At 43.1% G+C, this 17494-nt stretch overlaps 1 protein-coding gene across 3 annotated transcripts in view; it reads right to left on the bottom strand.

Moving 5' to 3' along the window:
- Nucleotides 1-10630: 10630 nt before the first annotated feature.
- GLE1 (GLE1 RNA export mediator) overlaps nt 10631-17494 on the bottom strand; it is a 43866-nt gene continuing 37002 nt past the window's right edge. For 2 of the 3 annotated variants that reach the window (XM_079926721.1, XM_079926722.1), the window contains 4 exons: nt 16853-16957; nt 13856-13938; nt 13003-13066; nt 10631-11816 (listed from right to left, as the gene is read on the bottom strand). In XM_079926721.1, coding sequence (XP_079782847.1) covers nt 11748-11816; nt 13003-13066; nt 13856-13938; nt 16853-16957 — 321 coding nt within the window. In that variant the 3' untranslated portion in view covers nt 10631-11747. Of the gene's footprint in view, nt 11817-13002; nt 13067-13855; nt 13958-16852; nt 16958-17494 lie in introns of all 3 variants that reach the window. The other variant, XR_013829095.1, reaches the window with a different exon arrangement.

The raw sequence follows: 17494 nt of genomic DNA, 5'->3' as shown, positions 1-17494 counted from the left end.
CAATAATTTTATGATTTAGGTATTATTTCCTCATTTTACAAAGGAGCCCTGACATGGAAGCTAGGTCTCTTGCCCTGGGTCAGGCAGCTAGCAAGAGGAAAAGCAAGGATTTGAATCCGGGCAGTCAGAACCTTCTTCTAAACAGTGTGCTATACTGTCTTGCCATAGGAAAGGGAGGCATTGTGATGGTGGATGCTGGAATGCTGAGAAAAGAAAAACAGAGGATTTCTGGAATTTCTGTTCCTTATAGTCTTAGCAGTTTAAGGGCCTGGCTCTGTAGCTAGAAGCCCTCAAGTAGGACGCCCTTTCCCCACCCCCATGACAGCTGGGCGACAGCCATAGAGTAGCATCCAGGTCATTCCTGTGCAGTCAGGCAGACCAGGAGCTCTGCAGCTCAGGAAGGCCTCAGCCTCCTGGTTACCAAGCACTCTCCCCTTTAAATAAATATAAAGGCACTAGGCACTGCACCAGAACTTGGGCTCGGGCCCAGCCCTGAGCTTCTTGATCCTCAGTAGTTTGGCTTCTTCCCTGTGCCTGGGATCTGTAATCGGGTTTCTGAGCTGCTCCGGCTGGAGCCCTGATAATGAGGAACCCCCCCCCACCACCACCATTCCCTTACTCCACCAGAGTGCAGAGAAAAGAAAAGGAGTGGCCACACCCCAGAAGCGGCTTTACAGAATCTGGAGGAAAGACATAGGAGCTGAGAGGCATTTCCTGCAATCCTCCATGTAGAGAAAACAGGACCGGGTAACTCCTGCCTGGGGTGTGCCTTTCTGGGAACAGCTGATGGCGTCTTCTCCAGTGGGTAGCAGCAAAATGTTGAACCAAATACTCAGCTCTGGGTACAAAATGGCTAACAGAATCATAGCTCTCCAAAATTTCCAAGACCGTCTGCTCCAGCAAAGAACGGGGCTCAAGGCTGTGGACAGAAGCTGCAAAAAGGAAGGATTTTTCTTTTATATCAATCTGGCCTCCTAGTGAAATGGGGGTTTTGCTTTTACCAGGCGCAAAACAGATTTGAGATCTTAGAGACAGCTTCTGTATTGATACAGAAATGACAGTCTTATTTGTCGATCCTTTGTCTGATCTGAAACGTGGCCAAAACCCAGTGCCTCCAGCCCTGTGTAGTGCCCACCCAGTCACCCACCCCGTCCGCATTTGGCACTGGAAATGAGACATTTAGAAAGCCCTTCTTCCTGTGTTCTACTGTCTGCCTACCTCACCTCCCACCAATTTCACCATATGCCTGACGCTCTGCTAGGTGTGGGGAAGGAGATGATAAAGGAGACACTGGCTTTCTTTGTTTTCTGAGAGCCGCTCATTCAGAACAAAAACAAAAACAAAAAAGGGTAGCATAGCGGCTCTGTAACCAATCTAATCATGTCCATCCCAGCCTCTTGCAAAGGTGGGGGTACAGTTAGGACTGAATTCCGAGCTCCTTTTTCTTTTTTCTGTTTTTGGCTGTGCCTTGCGGCTTGTGGGATCTCAGTTCCCTGACCAGGGACTGAACCTGGGCCACGGCAGTGAAAGCCTGGAATCCTAATCACTAGGCCACCAGGGAACTCCCCCAAGCTCCTTTTTCTATTCTAGCAGTTCTAGGAAGGTTTGATACGTGCCCTAAGCTTAGGCATTTAGGTAGTCCCAATACCTTTTTGAGTCATTCGAGAGGTCAACCATTGGGAAACTAACTGTAATGACGTTTTCACATACTCTGGCCATGGCAATTTACTTGCCCACATTCCCTGGGAGAATCTCTCTCTTTCTCTCTCTAACACACAAACACACAAGCAAGCGCGTGCGCACACACACACACACACATGAAAGTTAACAGGCAAGCACTACTCTTTTATCTACCCCCCAAGAAGGGAGCCGATTGGGAAGTCACCCTGGCAGGTGCACTGTACTTCTTCCCAGATGAGATTCTGCAGTGTCAGAGCTGGCAAGGAATAGCACAGATCTTCAAAACAGTGACTGGAAGAACCTTGAAGACATTCTGCTAAGTGGAATAAACCAGACACAAAAGGACAAATATTGTATGATTCCACTTACCGGAGAACCCTAGAACAGTCATATTCACAGAGGAAAGTGGAGCTGGGGTTGCCAGGGCCTGTGGGGACAGGAAAATGGGGAGCCAGTATTTAAGGGGTACAGAGTGGCAGTTTTGCAAGATGAGAAAGTTCTGGAGATGGATGGTGTTGATGGTTAACACAACAGTGTGAGTGTGCTTGATGCCAGACAACTAACTGTACACTTAAAAATGGTTTAAACTGTAAATTTTATGTTAAATTTTAAACTGTAAATGTTACATGACTTTACAATGACTGCCTCTGAAATCAGGGGCCACATTAGAGAAGAGGCCTGATAGCTGCTGGGAGCATGGACTTAACAGGCTGGTTTGCCTAACAGGACTGTAAGTGACAGCAGAGAGGTGAGCCCCTCACTCCCCTGGCACATCTTCCTAATCCAGCTGGCTTATTTCCCATATGTACTCTCACGGGACCACCTTTTAAGCCCCATCAGTCTCTCTCCTTCCTATTCATCCTGAACACACAGAATTAGTTTCATAAACCATGTGAAACCTTCTCAAAAAATTCTAGTAGCAGACTTCCCTGGTGGCGCAGTGGTTAAGAATCTGCCTGCCAACGCAGGGGACACGGGTTCGACCCCTGGTCCAGGAAGATCCCACATGCTGCAGAGCAACTAAGTCCGTGCGCCACAATGACTGAGCCTGTGAGCCATAACTACTGAAGCCTACGTGCCACAACTACTGGAGCCCTCGTGCCTAGAGCCTGTGCTTTGCAACAAGAGAAGCCACCACAATGAGAAGCCCACGCACCGCAGCCAAGAGTAGCCCCCGCTCGCTGCAACTAGAGAAAGCCCATGCAGCAATGAAGACCCAATGCAGCCATAAATAAATAAATACAAATCTAGTAGCTTCCCACTGCCTACCGAATCACCCAAACGATTTTATTTTATTTTATTATTTATTTATTGATTGATTGATTGCAGTACACGGGCCTCTCACTGTTGTGGTCTCTCCCATTGCAGAGCACAGGCTCTGGACGCACAGGCTCAGCAGCCGTGGCTCACGGGCCCAGCCGCTCTGCGGCATGTGGGATCTTCCCAGACCGGGGCACAAACCCGTGTCCCCTGCATTGGCAGGCGGACTCCCAACCCCTGCGCCACCAGGGAAGCCCTATTATTATTTTTTATGTAAGTATTTTAATTTATTTAATTAATTTATTTTTGTCTGCGTTGGGTCTTCCTTTGCTGCACGTGGGCTTTCTCTAGTTGCGGTGAGCAGGGGCTACACTTCATTGCGGTGCGTGGGTTTCTCATTGCAGTGGCTTCTCTTGTTGCGGAGCACGGGCTCTAGGCATGCAGGCTTCAGTAGTTGTGGCACGTGGGCTCAGTAGTTGTGGCTTGCGGGCTCTAGAGTGCAGGCTCAGTAGTTGTGGTGCATGGGCTTAGTTACTCCTCGGCATGTGGGATCTTCCTTGACCAGGGCTCGAACCCATGTCCCCTGCATTGGCAGGCGGTTTCTTAACCACTGTGCCACCAAGGAAGTCCCCACCCATACTATTTTAATAGAGATTCCGGAGCCTACACAAACTTTCCACAGCATTATTTCCTACTGGTCTTCTCTAGACCTGAGCTTAGCCACTTCCTAAACGGTTATTTATTCTTCCAACTTCATGCTTTTGCTCATACTTTCCCCCTAAATTAGAATGTCCTTCTTTCCCAACACCCACTCCTCATTTCTGACAAATCTTACCCATTTTGAGTTTATGTAAGTAGAACCTTTCTGGAAGAGCAGTTTGGCGATATGGATCAGCATATGAAATTTGCATGCCATTTGACACAACGTTATATTTAGGAATACAACCTAAGAAGGTAGAAAATATATTTAAGAATGTTAATAATTGTAAAAAAAAATTAGAAGCAGCTAGTCACCAACTGAAAAATGGTTAAGATTCATTAATTCAAGACTACATTGGTGATATAGTTCATACTGATTGACTTGAAAAATATCTAAGATGTTACTGAACAGTGGCAGTCAGTTACTTAAGAGCTATTTACTTAAGAGCTATATTTGTATATCTATGTATATATGCACAGAGATGATTAAAGAGATGTTCACAGTGGGTACCTAGAATAAAAGGCTTTTTGGACTTTTTTATCTCCTTTTAAAAAATTTACACATAATTTTAAGTATCTGGATGAAGTACTATTTCAAGATACTTTCTTGACCATCCTAACCTCCAACTAAAGCATTTCAGAAAGTATATTCTCAGAAATACTACTCCCAAGAGAAGCTCAAGAGTTCCGTGGTAAGTTCGGGAAACAATATGAACTCTTGGAGGTTAATTCAAAGTATCATAGTTAAGGCACCAAAAAGTCCTGCAAGAAAAGTCCTTTTTCTTTTCTTTATAATCTAAACATTTTATTATGGAAGATTTCAAAGATAAACCTAGAAAATGGAATAGTACAGTGAACCTCCATCTGTTCACCACCAGCTTTAACAATTATCCACATCCTGCCATTCTTACTTCATATAGTACTTCACCTAGTTTACCTTTAACACAGTAGCTGCCAATCTCCTTTGCTGAACTCTTTTTTAGGTTCCTGCAGAAAAACTTCCTGGACGAAGCTGACCTAGATGAAATGGAGCTTTCTTCTGCACTATGGTAACTTTTAGTTCAAACCATCAAGCACTCCAAGTTTGTAAATCTCGTTCTCCATCGAATTAAAATTCTACCCCCCAGTCACCTACTTCACTTTAAGTAGGAAGCATTTTGCAAAACCTGTTTATTTTTTTAAATATTTACTTATTTATTTGGCTGCATCGGGTCTTAGTTGCGGCACACAGGATCTTTGATGCGGCATGCGGGAACTTTTGTTGTGGCGCGCAGGCTCCAGATAGTGTGGGCTCAGTAGCTGCGGCACGTGGGCTTAGTTGCCCTGTGGCATGTGGGATCTTAGTTCCCCGACCAGGGATTGAACCTGCATCCCCTGCATTGAAGGTGGATTCTTAACCACTGGACCACCAGGGAAGTCCAGCAAAACCTGTTTAGAGTCAACTTTCCATCCCTGCTACAGGTTGATGGCTTCAAGGTCACCTTTGGCATCACCATCCTGTTTTCATGGTTGTAGGTTCTAGAGCTTGAATTTGTCGCCTCATCAGAATTGTAGGCCTGATTTTGTTGTTGCTGTTTGTTTTTATTTTTAAGTGGGGGAGAGGATTATCTTTTTTTTTTAATATGTTTATTTAGTCTGTGTTGGGTCTTCATTGCTGTACACAGGCTTTTTCTTTAGTTGCTGTGAGTGGGGGCTACTCTTCCTTGCGGTGTGCAGGCTTCTCATTGCGGTGGCTTCTCTTGTTGCGGAGCATGGGCTCTAGGCACACAGGCTTCAGTAGTTGTGGCACGTGGGCGCAGTAGCTGTGGCTCGTGGGCTCTAGAGCTCAGGCTCAGTAGTTGTGGCGCATGGGCTTAGTTGCTCTGCAGCATGTGGGATCTTCCCGGGCCAGGGCTCGAACCCGTGTCTCCTGCATTGGCAGGTGGATTCCCAACCACTGCGCCACCAGGGAAGTCCCAGCAAAACCTGTTTAGGGTCAAATTTCCATCCCTGCTACAGGTTGATGGCTTCAAGGTCACCTTTGGCATCACCGTCCTGTTTGCAGGGTTGTAGGTTCTAGAGCTTGAATTTGTCACCTCACCAGAATTGTAGGCCTGATTTTGTTGCTGTTGTTTGTTTTTTTTTAAGTGGGGAAGAGGATTATCTTTTAATTTTGAAATAATTTCAGATTTGTAAAAAATTACAAGAGTAATAGAAACAAATCCCATACACCCTTCAACCAGATTCCCCAATTTGTTAACAATTGACCACACTTGCTCCATTATTCTGATGGTATATACTTACACATAGACACACACGTGTAGATATTTTCCCCCTGAATCATTTGAGAATAAGTTGCAGACGTCATGTCCAGTCACCCCTAAGTACTTTAAGAACAAGTACTTTTATTTTTATAACCACAATACAGTGATCAAAGTCGGGAAATTAATGTTGACATAATACTGCTATCTAACATACAGACCTTATTCAAGTTTTGCTAATTGTCCCAACATCCTTTACAAGACAAACACACAGAATGATCTTTTTTTTCCCGGACCAGGTTCCAATCCAGCATCATGTACTACATTTAGTGCAAACATCCTGAAGGAGCTAAAAGAAAAATGTTTCTTGACTACATCATCTGTGTAGATTGATATTTAAAATAAATGGAGCCTGGCTGTAAACTAGATGATATTATAAATTCCTCTCTAATGGGTGTTTCTGGAAATCCATCACATAGCTGGGAGACCATAGCTTTCATCTGGTTTCTGCAGGTCCACAGGACCTAATATCAGGGATTCATTAATGGCACGGAGAACAGGGAAGTGAATGGCCAAGCCTGATAAGGCACCTGTGGGAAGCTCTGGAGCTCTTTTTTCCTGGCACTGAGATAGAAGACATTCAAACTTAATTACGTCACTGCTATCACCACAGGAAGCTTGAGAAGTGGGGGAAAGCTCCTAGCACGTGGGTGGGAAACCTCCAGAACAACTCCATTCTTCTATCCAAGGGATGTGTTGGGTTTCTCTCCCATTGGAACTTCCAATTCATCATCAAATTTGCTTTAAAATGATGTAGAACAGGATTTCCCTGGTGGCGCAGTGGCTGAGAATCCGCCTGTCAATGCAGGGGACACGGGTTCGAGCCCTGGTCTGAGAAGATCACACATGCTGCGGAGCAACTAAGCCCATGCGCCACAACTACTGAGCCTGCGCTCTAGAGCCTGTGAGCCACAACTACTGACGCCCATGCTCTGTAACAAGAGAAGCCACCGCAGTGAGAAGCCCACGCATGACAACAAAGAGTAGCCCCCGTTCGTTGCAACTACAGAAAGCCCACGTGCAGCAACGAAGACCCAACGCAGCCAAAAATAAATAAATAAATAAATAAATAAATAAATAAATGATGTAGGACCATGATAAGACAAAAATATGGGCACTCAGCCTAAGAAATGAGGTCAAACTTGAAAGGAGGCAAGCAGGCAAGTGAGCGCTCGAATTTAAAGGCAAATGCAGTCCTTGGTATTCTACTCTTAGAAATCTGACGCTACCATCCACCAGGAGTCACTGCTATCGGCCGGCAATCTCTACCTCTGGAGGCAACGCTATCAGTGAGTATTGAAAACCTGGCCTCTGTGATGCTCTCCTTTCTTGGTTTACCATCAAGAACCCAATAGGAATACCAAGCTTTAAATGACACGTGCAAGACTGTTAAACATGTCTAGAGAAAGAAGATTCAAATATTGTAAGAGGTGTCTGCTATGGAGTGGTACAAATTCAAAGTGGAGGAGACCTTAGAGATCATCTTGTCCAGTGATTTTTTTTTTTATATTTCATTTTTGGCAGAACTTTCCCATATATAATGTTACAAAGAACTCCAATATATACAGCACATAAAGCAAAAATGCTGTGGCAGAGAGAATCCCAGCATTCCATGCAGGCCCATTAGTCCTATTAAAGGCCGTGCAAATGTGAGCTGCTTAACTCCAGTAAGAGGCACTGCTCACCTCCTGGTTCCATTTTCATAGTTATTAATAGAACAGCTTTCCAGCAGATGGCAGTAGTAGGAAGGGAAGCCTTTCAAAAATTTGCACAAAGCCTCCATATGCTGACTGACTATACAGCTGAGCCCCATCCACTCAACACCCAAGCACCCAGTGCTTCCCAAGTTGTTCCATCATGATGCACAGAAAATGCCATTTGTAAAGCACAGGTAGAGAGAGGAAGTGCAAACGGCCACGGGCCCCATGGGCTACAGAGATCAGTATGCTATGACACACAGCAGGGAAGCTCTGCCCTAAGGCACCGCTACTGAGCACAATTTGAAAACTACTCATCTGGTGACTGGTCCAATTCTTGTGTTTCGCAGGTGGGGATACTGAGGTTCAGAGAGTGGATGACCCACTCAAGGTCACAAACCTAAAAGTGAATTGAAAATCTGAAAGATGCCACCAGAAAACTACTATAACTAATCGATGAATTTGGTAAGGTTGCAGGATACAAAGCTAATGCACAGAAATCTCTGGCATTCCCATACACTAACAACGAAAGATCAGAAAGAGAAATCAAGGAAACAATCCCATTTACCATCACAACAAAAAGAATAAAATATCTAGGAATAAACCTACCTAAGGAGGCAAAAGACCTGTACTTAGAAAACTATAAAACACTGATGAAAGAAATCAAAGATAACATAAACAGATGGAGACATATACTATGCTCCTGGATTAGAAGAATCAATATTGTGAAAATGACTATACTACCCAAAGCAATCTACAGGTTCAATGCAAATCCTATCAAATTACCAATGGCATTTTTCACAGAACTAGAACAAGAAATTTTACAATCTGTATGGAAACACAAAAGACTCTGAATAGCCAAAGCAATCTTAAGAAAGAAAAATGGAGCTGGAGGAATCAGGCTCTGACTTCAGACTATATTACAAAGCTACAGTAATCAAGACAATACAGTACTGGCACAAAAACAGAAATATAGATCAATGGAACAGGACAGAAAGCCCAGAGATAAACCCAAGCATATATGGTCACCTTATCTTTGACAAAGGAGGCAAGAAAATACAATGGAAAAAAGACAGCCTCTTCAATAAGTGGTGCTGGGAAAAATGGACAGCTACATGTAAAAGAATGAAATTAGAACACTCCTTAACACCATACACAAAAATAAACTCAAAATGGATTAAAGACCTAAATGTAAAGGCCAGACAGTATAAAACTCTTAGAGGGAAACATAGGCAGAACACTCTATGACATAAATCACAGCAAGATCCTTTTTGACCCACCTCCTAGAGAAATGGAAATAAAAACAAAAATAAACAAATGGGACCTAATGAAACTTCAAAGCTTTTGCACAGCAAAGGAAACCATAAACAAGACCAAAAGACAACCTTCAAAATGGGAGAAAATATTTGCAAATGAAGCAACTGACAAAGGATTAATCTCCAAAATTTACAAGCAGCTCATGCAGCTCAATAACAACAACAACAAAAACCCAATCCAAAAATGGGCAGAAGACCTAAACAGACATTTCTCCAAAGAAGATATACAGACTGCCAACAAACACATGAAAGAATGAATGCTCAACATCATTAATCATTAGAGAAATGCAAATCAAAACTACAATGAGATATCATCTCACACCAGACAGAATAGCCAACTCAAAAACTCTAGGAATAAATGCTGGAGAGGGTGTGGAGAAAAGGGAACATTCCTGCACTGTTGGTGGGAATGTAAATTGATACAGCCACTATGGAGAACAGTATGGAGTTTCCTTAAAAAACTAAAATAGGGGCTTCCCTGGTGGTGCAGTGGTTGAGAGTCTGCCTGCCGATGCAGGGGACACGGGTTCGTGCCCCGGTCCGGGAGGATCCCACATGCCGTGGAACGGATGGGCCCGTGAGCCATGGCTGCTGAGCCTGCGTGTCCAGAGCCTGTGCTCTGCAATGGGAGAGGCCACAACAGTGAGAGGCCCACATACTGCAAAAAAAAAAACAAAAAAAAAAACCTAAAATAGAACTACCATATGACCCAGCAATCCCACTACTGGGCATATACCCTGAGAAAACCATAATTTAAAAAGAGTCATGTACCACAGTGTTCACTGCAGCACTATTTACAAAAGCCAGGACATGGAAGCAACCTAAATGTCCACCAACAGATGAATGGATAAAGAAGATGTAGCACACATATACAATGGAATATTACTCAGCCATAAAAAGGAAAAAAACTGAGTTATTTGTAGTGAGGTGGATGGACCTAGAATCTGTCATACAGAGTAAAGTAAGTCAGAAAGAGAAAAACAAATACTGTATGCTAACACATATATATGGAATTTAAAAAAGCGGTACTGATGAACCTAGTGGCTGGGCAGGAATAAAGACGCAGACGTAGAGAATGGACTTGAGGGCACGGGGGGGGGAAGGGGAAGCTGGGATGAAGTAAGAGAGTAGCACTGACATATATACACTACCAAATGTGAAATGGATGGCTAGTGGGAAGCTGCTGCATAGCACAAGGAGATCAACTCGATGCTTTGTGACGACCTAGAGGGATGGGATAGGGAGGGCAGGAGGGAGGCTCACGAGGGAGGAGATATGGGATATATGTATACATACAGCTGATTCACTTTACTGTACAGCAGAAACACAACATTGTAAAGCATTTATATTCCATTAAAGATGTGGAAAAAAAAAAAGTGAATTGAACCCAAGTCTCTAGACTCCTTCCCCAGTGTTCATTCCATTGTGTCCACATCAAAAGACTTTAATTCTTTCCCATCTGGTAGATAAAACAGGGTCAGTTATTGGTACATAATTCCACAAAAGAAATGACAGAAAAAAAATCAGTTTTCCCAAGGTGAAGGTCAAGAAGACAAAAAAGAGAAAAACACACCACTCTATACCTAGACTCGGGCACAACCATGCCCCTTATGATTTACACAGCTCCAGATACAGGAAGTTGATCATACTGAACAGACTAGATACCAGCAAGGGGTTTTTAAAAATCAAGCTTTATTACTTATCTTTTGGCACTACGGTCAATAATTCACAGAATGGGTCGCTTCGAGCGACTCAAGATTACCAGAGAATCCTCCACAAGAAACACAACCCCACATACAACATTTACCACAGAGGAATAGATCCAAGAGAATGAGTCTTTCCATAAAGCAAATCTCAACTCTTATCTGAACAGCCAGACTCTGGATTTTTGTAGTGGCTTTAGTCAGGCAAATCTATCATCATTCATTACTCAGAACATGTAAAAAAATTATAAGGCAGTTCTCAATTCTTCCCCAAATCTTTATTAAACCCCTGACTCATTGCTTACGGATGCTCAGCGCATGTACAATGTTGCAAGCTCCACCTCAGCCCATCTTAACTCAAATTGAAAAACAAAGTTTGGTTCACGCATGCCGACTCATCCAGGAACCAAATTCCAAAGCAAGAAGACAAACAGTGTTTCCTGGTTCAATATAACATGTGTTAACAGTCCTAATCCCAGACACTAAGCTACCTCCGATGCAGTCTGGGACTGACTTAGCCCATGTCTACACCTGGCATTTCTTCTGAATTTATAATTACTTCACAAGCTGACTAAGGCAAAACAAACATAACCCAGTCCTGCATGTGAGGGTTTGGGCCTCATCTATTAACTGCTACTTTAAAGGTGACCTTGAGTCTTTGCTCCTCCTGGGAATTATTCTGAACAGGGTCAGCATGGGGGGAGGGGCTGGGGTGTGGTGGTGGAGTGAAAGCCACTTCAGCTCAGAGTGAAATGGTCAAGGTATTAACCTACTTTCTGAAAGATACTAGAGACAAAGGAAATCAAGGGTGAGATCAAGTGCTAAACTCTTCTCATAATTTTTTTTTCAAATTTTTTGCAAAAATGAGAAAGGCCAATTCTGCTTACTCTGCCATGCGGACCCCTTTAAGGAGTCATCACATCTACTAAAGGACCTCTTAGATCTGTGACCCATGAAAATCTGCTCTCCTAGTGACAAGGTACAAGTACACAAAACACATATTGACATGACTTCTCCCAAATACAGCTGTCTTCAGTTGCTTTATTATTGTCCCTTTGCAACAAAATGGTGATGGTGGGCGATGGAGTAACATCAGGAACGCCAGAAGGAGGAAGTCAGAAAGCCCTTGGGGACAGGAATCTCCTTGCGCTGCAAACATTTCTGGTCAGGGAAAGACAAGGAAAACAGAATGATTCTCTGATAACACTGCTTCCAACACTGAAAGTTTGGAAGAAACTTTGAGGGACAGCAAGTGGAAGTAAGTCCTATGGATATAGTACATATATATACAATGGAATATTACTCAGCCATAAAAAACCCAAAATAATGCCATTTGCAGCAATGTGGATGGACTTGAGACTGTCATACTGACTGAAGTAAGTCAGAGAAAGACAAATATCATATAATATCGCTTATATATGGAATCTAAAAAAAATAGTACAAATGAACTTCTTTACAAAACAGAAATAGAGTCACAGATGTAGAAAACAAACTTATGGTTACGGGGTGGGGGGAGGGATAAATTGGGTGATTGGGACTGACATATACACACTACTCTATATAAAACAGATAACTAATAAGAACCTACTGTATAGCACAGGAAACTACTCAATACTCTGCAATGACGTATATGGGAAAAGAATCTAAAAGAGAGTGGATATATGTTTATGCATAACTGATTCACTGTGCTGTACAGCAGAAACTAACACAACATTGTAAATCAACTATACTCCAATAAAAATTAATTGAAAAAAGAAAAAAAGGTTGTCTATAAGACTTCTCCTTCTGCATGAATTGCAGTGGAGGACAAATGCCAGGGTATTGTTAATGTCTGTCCCACTCTCATCTCCCACAGCCTGGCCTCACCTTTCACTACTGCAATTTCCCCAACTGGGCTACTGGAAACTGGAAGTCAGTTGGCTGTCTTGGCAGACATACCAAAACGTAAAGTTTTTTGGCACTTGGAAAAAGGAGAGGAGTCTGGCTCAAACTGTAGTCTGTTTTCGTGGAGAAAAGTGACCACACATACCTGTTCCCTAGACCTGAGACTGAGAAAAGAACCTTGGCCAACATGCAAAAAGTGTATCAGTGAGCTAAGATTCACTACATATATTTTATTCATCTCTTAGGAGAGTTTTTCCCCACGGGCAGTATGGACAATGACGCGTAGGAAGACGATGAAATAGCGGCCCTTAAGGTGAAGAGGGGTGGATGGACAAAACAGTAGGGTTGGGAAAAATCAAGAGGAAGAGACCACAGTCAGAGTCTGGATGTGCAAGACATGTCAGACACAGGTGCACTGGAGGCCGACAACAGTCTGGGATGTGCTGGTCTAAGGGCATCTTACCTCCAAGAACTGCTTGAGGCGTATGAAGGAACCCATCTGTCCTGAGCTGGTGATGGCTTCAATCCTACAGGGAGAGAAAGAAGACAGGTGAGTCACACCTATGACTCACACTTATCTTTTGGAGGAGTTAAGAGACCTGCTGATCTGGAGGAAGAGGCAGATCAAATGACTCACAGACATGTCTTCTAGACTGGATGCTGTCGCTCTACTAAATGGTCTCAACATTTTTTTCTTTTCTTTTCTTTTTTCTTTTTTCATGCCCCCTGCAGTGGAAGCATGGAGTCTTAACCACTGGACCGCCAGGGAAGTCCCCTTATTTTTTTCAAATAAGTGGATAAAGGAAAAGAGAGCACTGTTCCTTTCCAAGGTCTTTGTGATCAGGTGGGATGGGTGCTGCCAATGCCTTTCCCCACTTTGAAAGGCCAGTGAGTTGAGAGGAATGAGCAGGGTCCTGGAAGGTTAAAGCCACAACAGAGTCAAGCAAACTGGTTGACCAATCAGTTTCACCAACTGATTTACTGAGGGAGTTTGCCTCCTTGGTTTCATTCATGACTGCATGTAATCACCATCCCAGATTATCTGGGGGAGTTTAGAAAAGAAGAGAGTTTAAAAAATGTCAGGTATCTGAATCCAAGATCTTCCTAATTGTTTTTTTTTATTTAGTCAACAATATTTAAGAGAGACTTCAGAAGCGTTTATTCAAATAACAAAGAGGAGATGGATGGGAGCAGATGTTACACTTAACACAGGTGCTTAACTGAGTCAGAAACAGCATGTAACAGCAGCCACAGTATCTGACGTCATAAGTTTTCACCTACCAAATCCCCTGGTGTCTACCCAACAAGTCTAATACCTGGGGAAGTAGTCCTCTTTGATGAGAAGTATCATCTTCCAGAACTGGACCTGGTACTGCTTCATGAGGGCATTCCCACACACCTAGAGGGGAAGGTGGGCACTGTCAGAGCAGAGAATGAAAATTCACACTCATATGAGAGATCCATAAAGGACAATCAGACCTTTGCCTTTTGTGCCTATCAAGAATTTCAACCACGATGCCACTTAGCCAGCTAAGCAAGGGAATTAAAATCCAGCTTTCTTCCGAAGCATTTCTCATATACGGTAATACCTCCATTTAACCAGACTGCCAGGTAGCCAGGTGTTTCAGAAAACGTGAATCAAACTTTACTATTGATTCTATGCAACAGGATAGAAAGCCCAGAGATAAATCCATGTACCTATGGTCAACTAATCTATGACAAAGGAGGCAAGGATATGCAATGGAGAAAAGATAGTCTCTTCAATAAGTGGTGCTGGGAAAACTGGACAGCTACATGTAAAAGAAGGAAATGAGAACACTCCCTAACACCATACACAAAAATAAACTCAAAATGGATTCAAGACCTAATTGTAAAACCAGACACTATAAAACTCTTAAAGGAAAACATAGGAAGAACACTCTTTGACATAAATCACAGCAAGATCTTTTTTGATCCACCTCCTAGAGTAACAGAAATAAAAACAAAAATAAACAAATGGAACCCAGTGAAACTTAAAAGCTTTTGCAAAGCAAAGAAAACTACAAACAAGATGAAAAGACAACCCTCAGAATGGGAGAAAATATTTGCAAACGAATCAATGGACAAAGGATTAATCTCCAAAAGATATAAACAGCTCATGCAGCTCAATATTAAAAAAACAAACAACCCACTCCAAAAATGGGCAGAAGACCTAAATAGACATTTCTCCAAAGAAGACATGCAGATGGCCAAGAAGCACATGAAAAGCTGCTCAACATCACTAATTATTAGAGAAATGCAAATCAAAACTACAATGAGGTATCACCTCACACCAGTTAGAATGGGCATCATCAGAAAATCTACAAACAACAAATGCTGGAGAGGGTGTGGAGAAAAAGGAACCCTCTTGCACTGTTGGTGGGAATGTAAATTGCTACAGCTACTATGGAGAACAGTATGAAGGTTCCTTAAAAAACTAAAAACAGAATTACCATATGATCCAGCAATCCCACTACTGGGCATATACCCAGAGAAAACCATAATTCAAAAAGACACATGTGGGCTTCCCTGGTGGCACAGTGGTTGAGAGTCCGCCTGCCGATGCAGGGGACACGGGTTCGTGCTCCGGTCCGGGAAGATCCCACATGCTGCGGAGCAGCTAGGCCCGTGAGCCATGGCCGCTGAGCCTGTGCGTCCGGAGCCTGTGCTCTGCAATGGGAGAGGCCACAACAGTGAGAGGCCCGCGTACGGAAAAAAAAAAAAAAAAAAAAAAAAAAGACACATGCAACCCAATGTTCATTGCAGCACTATTTACAATAGCCAGGTCGTGGAAGCAACCTAAATGCCCATTGACAGATGAATGGATAAAGAAGATGTGGTACATATATACAATGGAATATTACTCAGCCATAAAAAGGAACGAAATTGGGTCATTTGTAGAGACGTGGAGGGATCTAGAGACTGTCATACAGAGTGAAGTAAGGCAGAAAGAGAAAAACAGATATCGTATATTGACGCATATATGTGGAATCTAGAAAAACGGTACAGGTGAACCTGTATGCAGGGCAGAAGTGGAGACACAGACACAGAGAACAAACATATGGACACCAAGGGGGGCAAGTGGCTGGGGGTGGTGGTGGTGGGATGAATTGGGAGATTGGGATTGACATATATACACTTATATGTATAAAAGGGATAACTAATAAGAACCTACTGTATAAAAAATAGATAAAATAAAATTCAAAAGAAACCAACCAAACAAAAAAAACCCTTAACTTACTATTGATTGTAAAGGTTTGACATACTTTCCATATTGTGACTTCAGGGGCTTTAAGGTGACTAGAAACTGTTGGCGTTATAGGTCAAATGGTCCCAGATTTGTTATGGCCTGTGCCCCAAGCCTTTATTCTTTAAGAACTGTCTCCTTTCCACAGAAATCCTACCCTTTCCCTGTAGTGGGGTCCCTAATGGGCAGAGAGGACTACACGGAGCCTCCTAGACGAGACTGGTAATCTGTGACCCAAGCTGGTTAATCATATTTTCTCTCCTGGGAATCAGCAATCACAATGGTGGGACATTAGTCCCATTACACTGGGTGACCACACTGAGGCTGAGGGATATAGCCCAGGATGGCATCTTCTCCACTACGCACAGAAAACTTCAGAAAGTTGGCTTATAGAGCAAGAAGGAGGCAACCTGCAGGAAGAGCAGACATGGAAGACCACGTGGTCCCAGGGGGAGGCTGCCTTGGTACCTGGTGACATTCCAGTTCCTGGTTCCAGGCCCTGATGAGATTCAACCGCACATCCTACCCTTGATTCTGGAGTGAGTCAGTTCTATATCCCTAAAACAAATTCCTTTTCACTTGTACTGGGATGTACAGTTTTCTGTTCTTTAGAACGAGAAGACAACCACACAGCGAAGGAAAGTACACTGGGAAGAAAAATCAAAAGCTAGCTTTGTCTTGGGGATCAGGAAAAAATTTATGATACTGGACGCTAATGCTGTTCACCGTTAAGTCTCTATTTCTTTTTTTTTTTAGCTCCTAAGATCCTTGTAATTTCCTAAGTGATAAAGGTAAAAAGAACATCTTTTGTTGTATATATATTTATGTATTTTTAAAATTTTTTGGCTATGCGGCATGTGGGATCTTAGTTCCCTGACCAGGGACTGAACCTACGCCTTCGCAGTGAAAGCGCGGAGTTGTAACCACTGGACTGCCAGGAAATTCCCATTAGTCTCTATCTCTATATTCCTTTCCCAGTCACGTCACACAGTGGCCCAAGGCTGCTTCAACCACTGGCTCTCTCTCGTGTGATAGCTGTATTACGTACCTCCAAGAAATCAAAGAGGAGGGTGGCTGTCACATCTGACAGGGGCTCCATGTTTAAGATCTGTGCCAACCAGCGCCAGCCATGATTTAAGCCATGAGGGTGAATCTGGGAGGAGAGAGTCGGTCACTGTTTAATCTCATTTTATGCAGAGATCTAAATTTCCACCATTATCAACCAGCCATTACCAAAAGGACATGAACCCCCAGATCAGCTAACCTAAGCAGCTGCCACAGGGCAGAAGCAACACAAGCCAAACAAACTCTGTTTTTAAATACTGCATACACTGGTATCCACACATTCTTCACAGCATCCCTGCAACACAGGGCTGTCAGCTTCAGTTTCAGGGATTCCACAGTTACTCTCATAGACATTTTATTTATTATTCTTGGTATCTTTAGCACAGAACCTGGGACATAGCAGGTGCACAATAAAAACTTCTTGGATTCAATCAACCTATATTCCTTTCTCTTTAGGTTTCCAAGTCCATCAACTTCTCCAACCCTCTAATCTCCATTCCTTGAAAAAAGAACTGGGCTGGCAGGTCAAAGCCCTGGCCCCCAGCCGTGGCTCTGTCATTGACAAGTTTGTATCACTACAGCTTGCTAAGCCTCCGTCTGTCCATCTGTGAAGTAAGGTATGTGA

Source organism: Stenella coeruleoalba, assembly GCF_951394435.1.
Source record: "Stenella coeruleoalba genome assembly, chromosome: 7".
NCBI lineage: Eukaryota > Metazoa > Chordata > Mammalia > Artiodactyla > Delphinidae > Stenella > Stenella coeruleoalba.
Note: the sequence above shows the minus strand (reverse complement) of the source record. Positions and strands in the feature narration are given on the sequence as shown.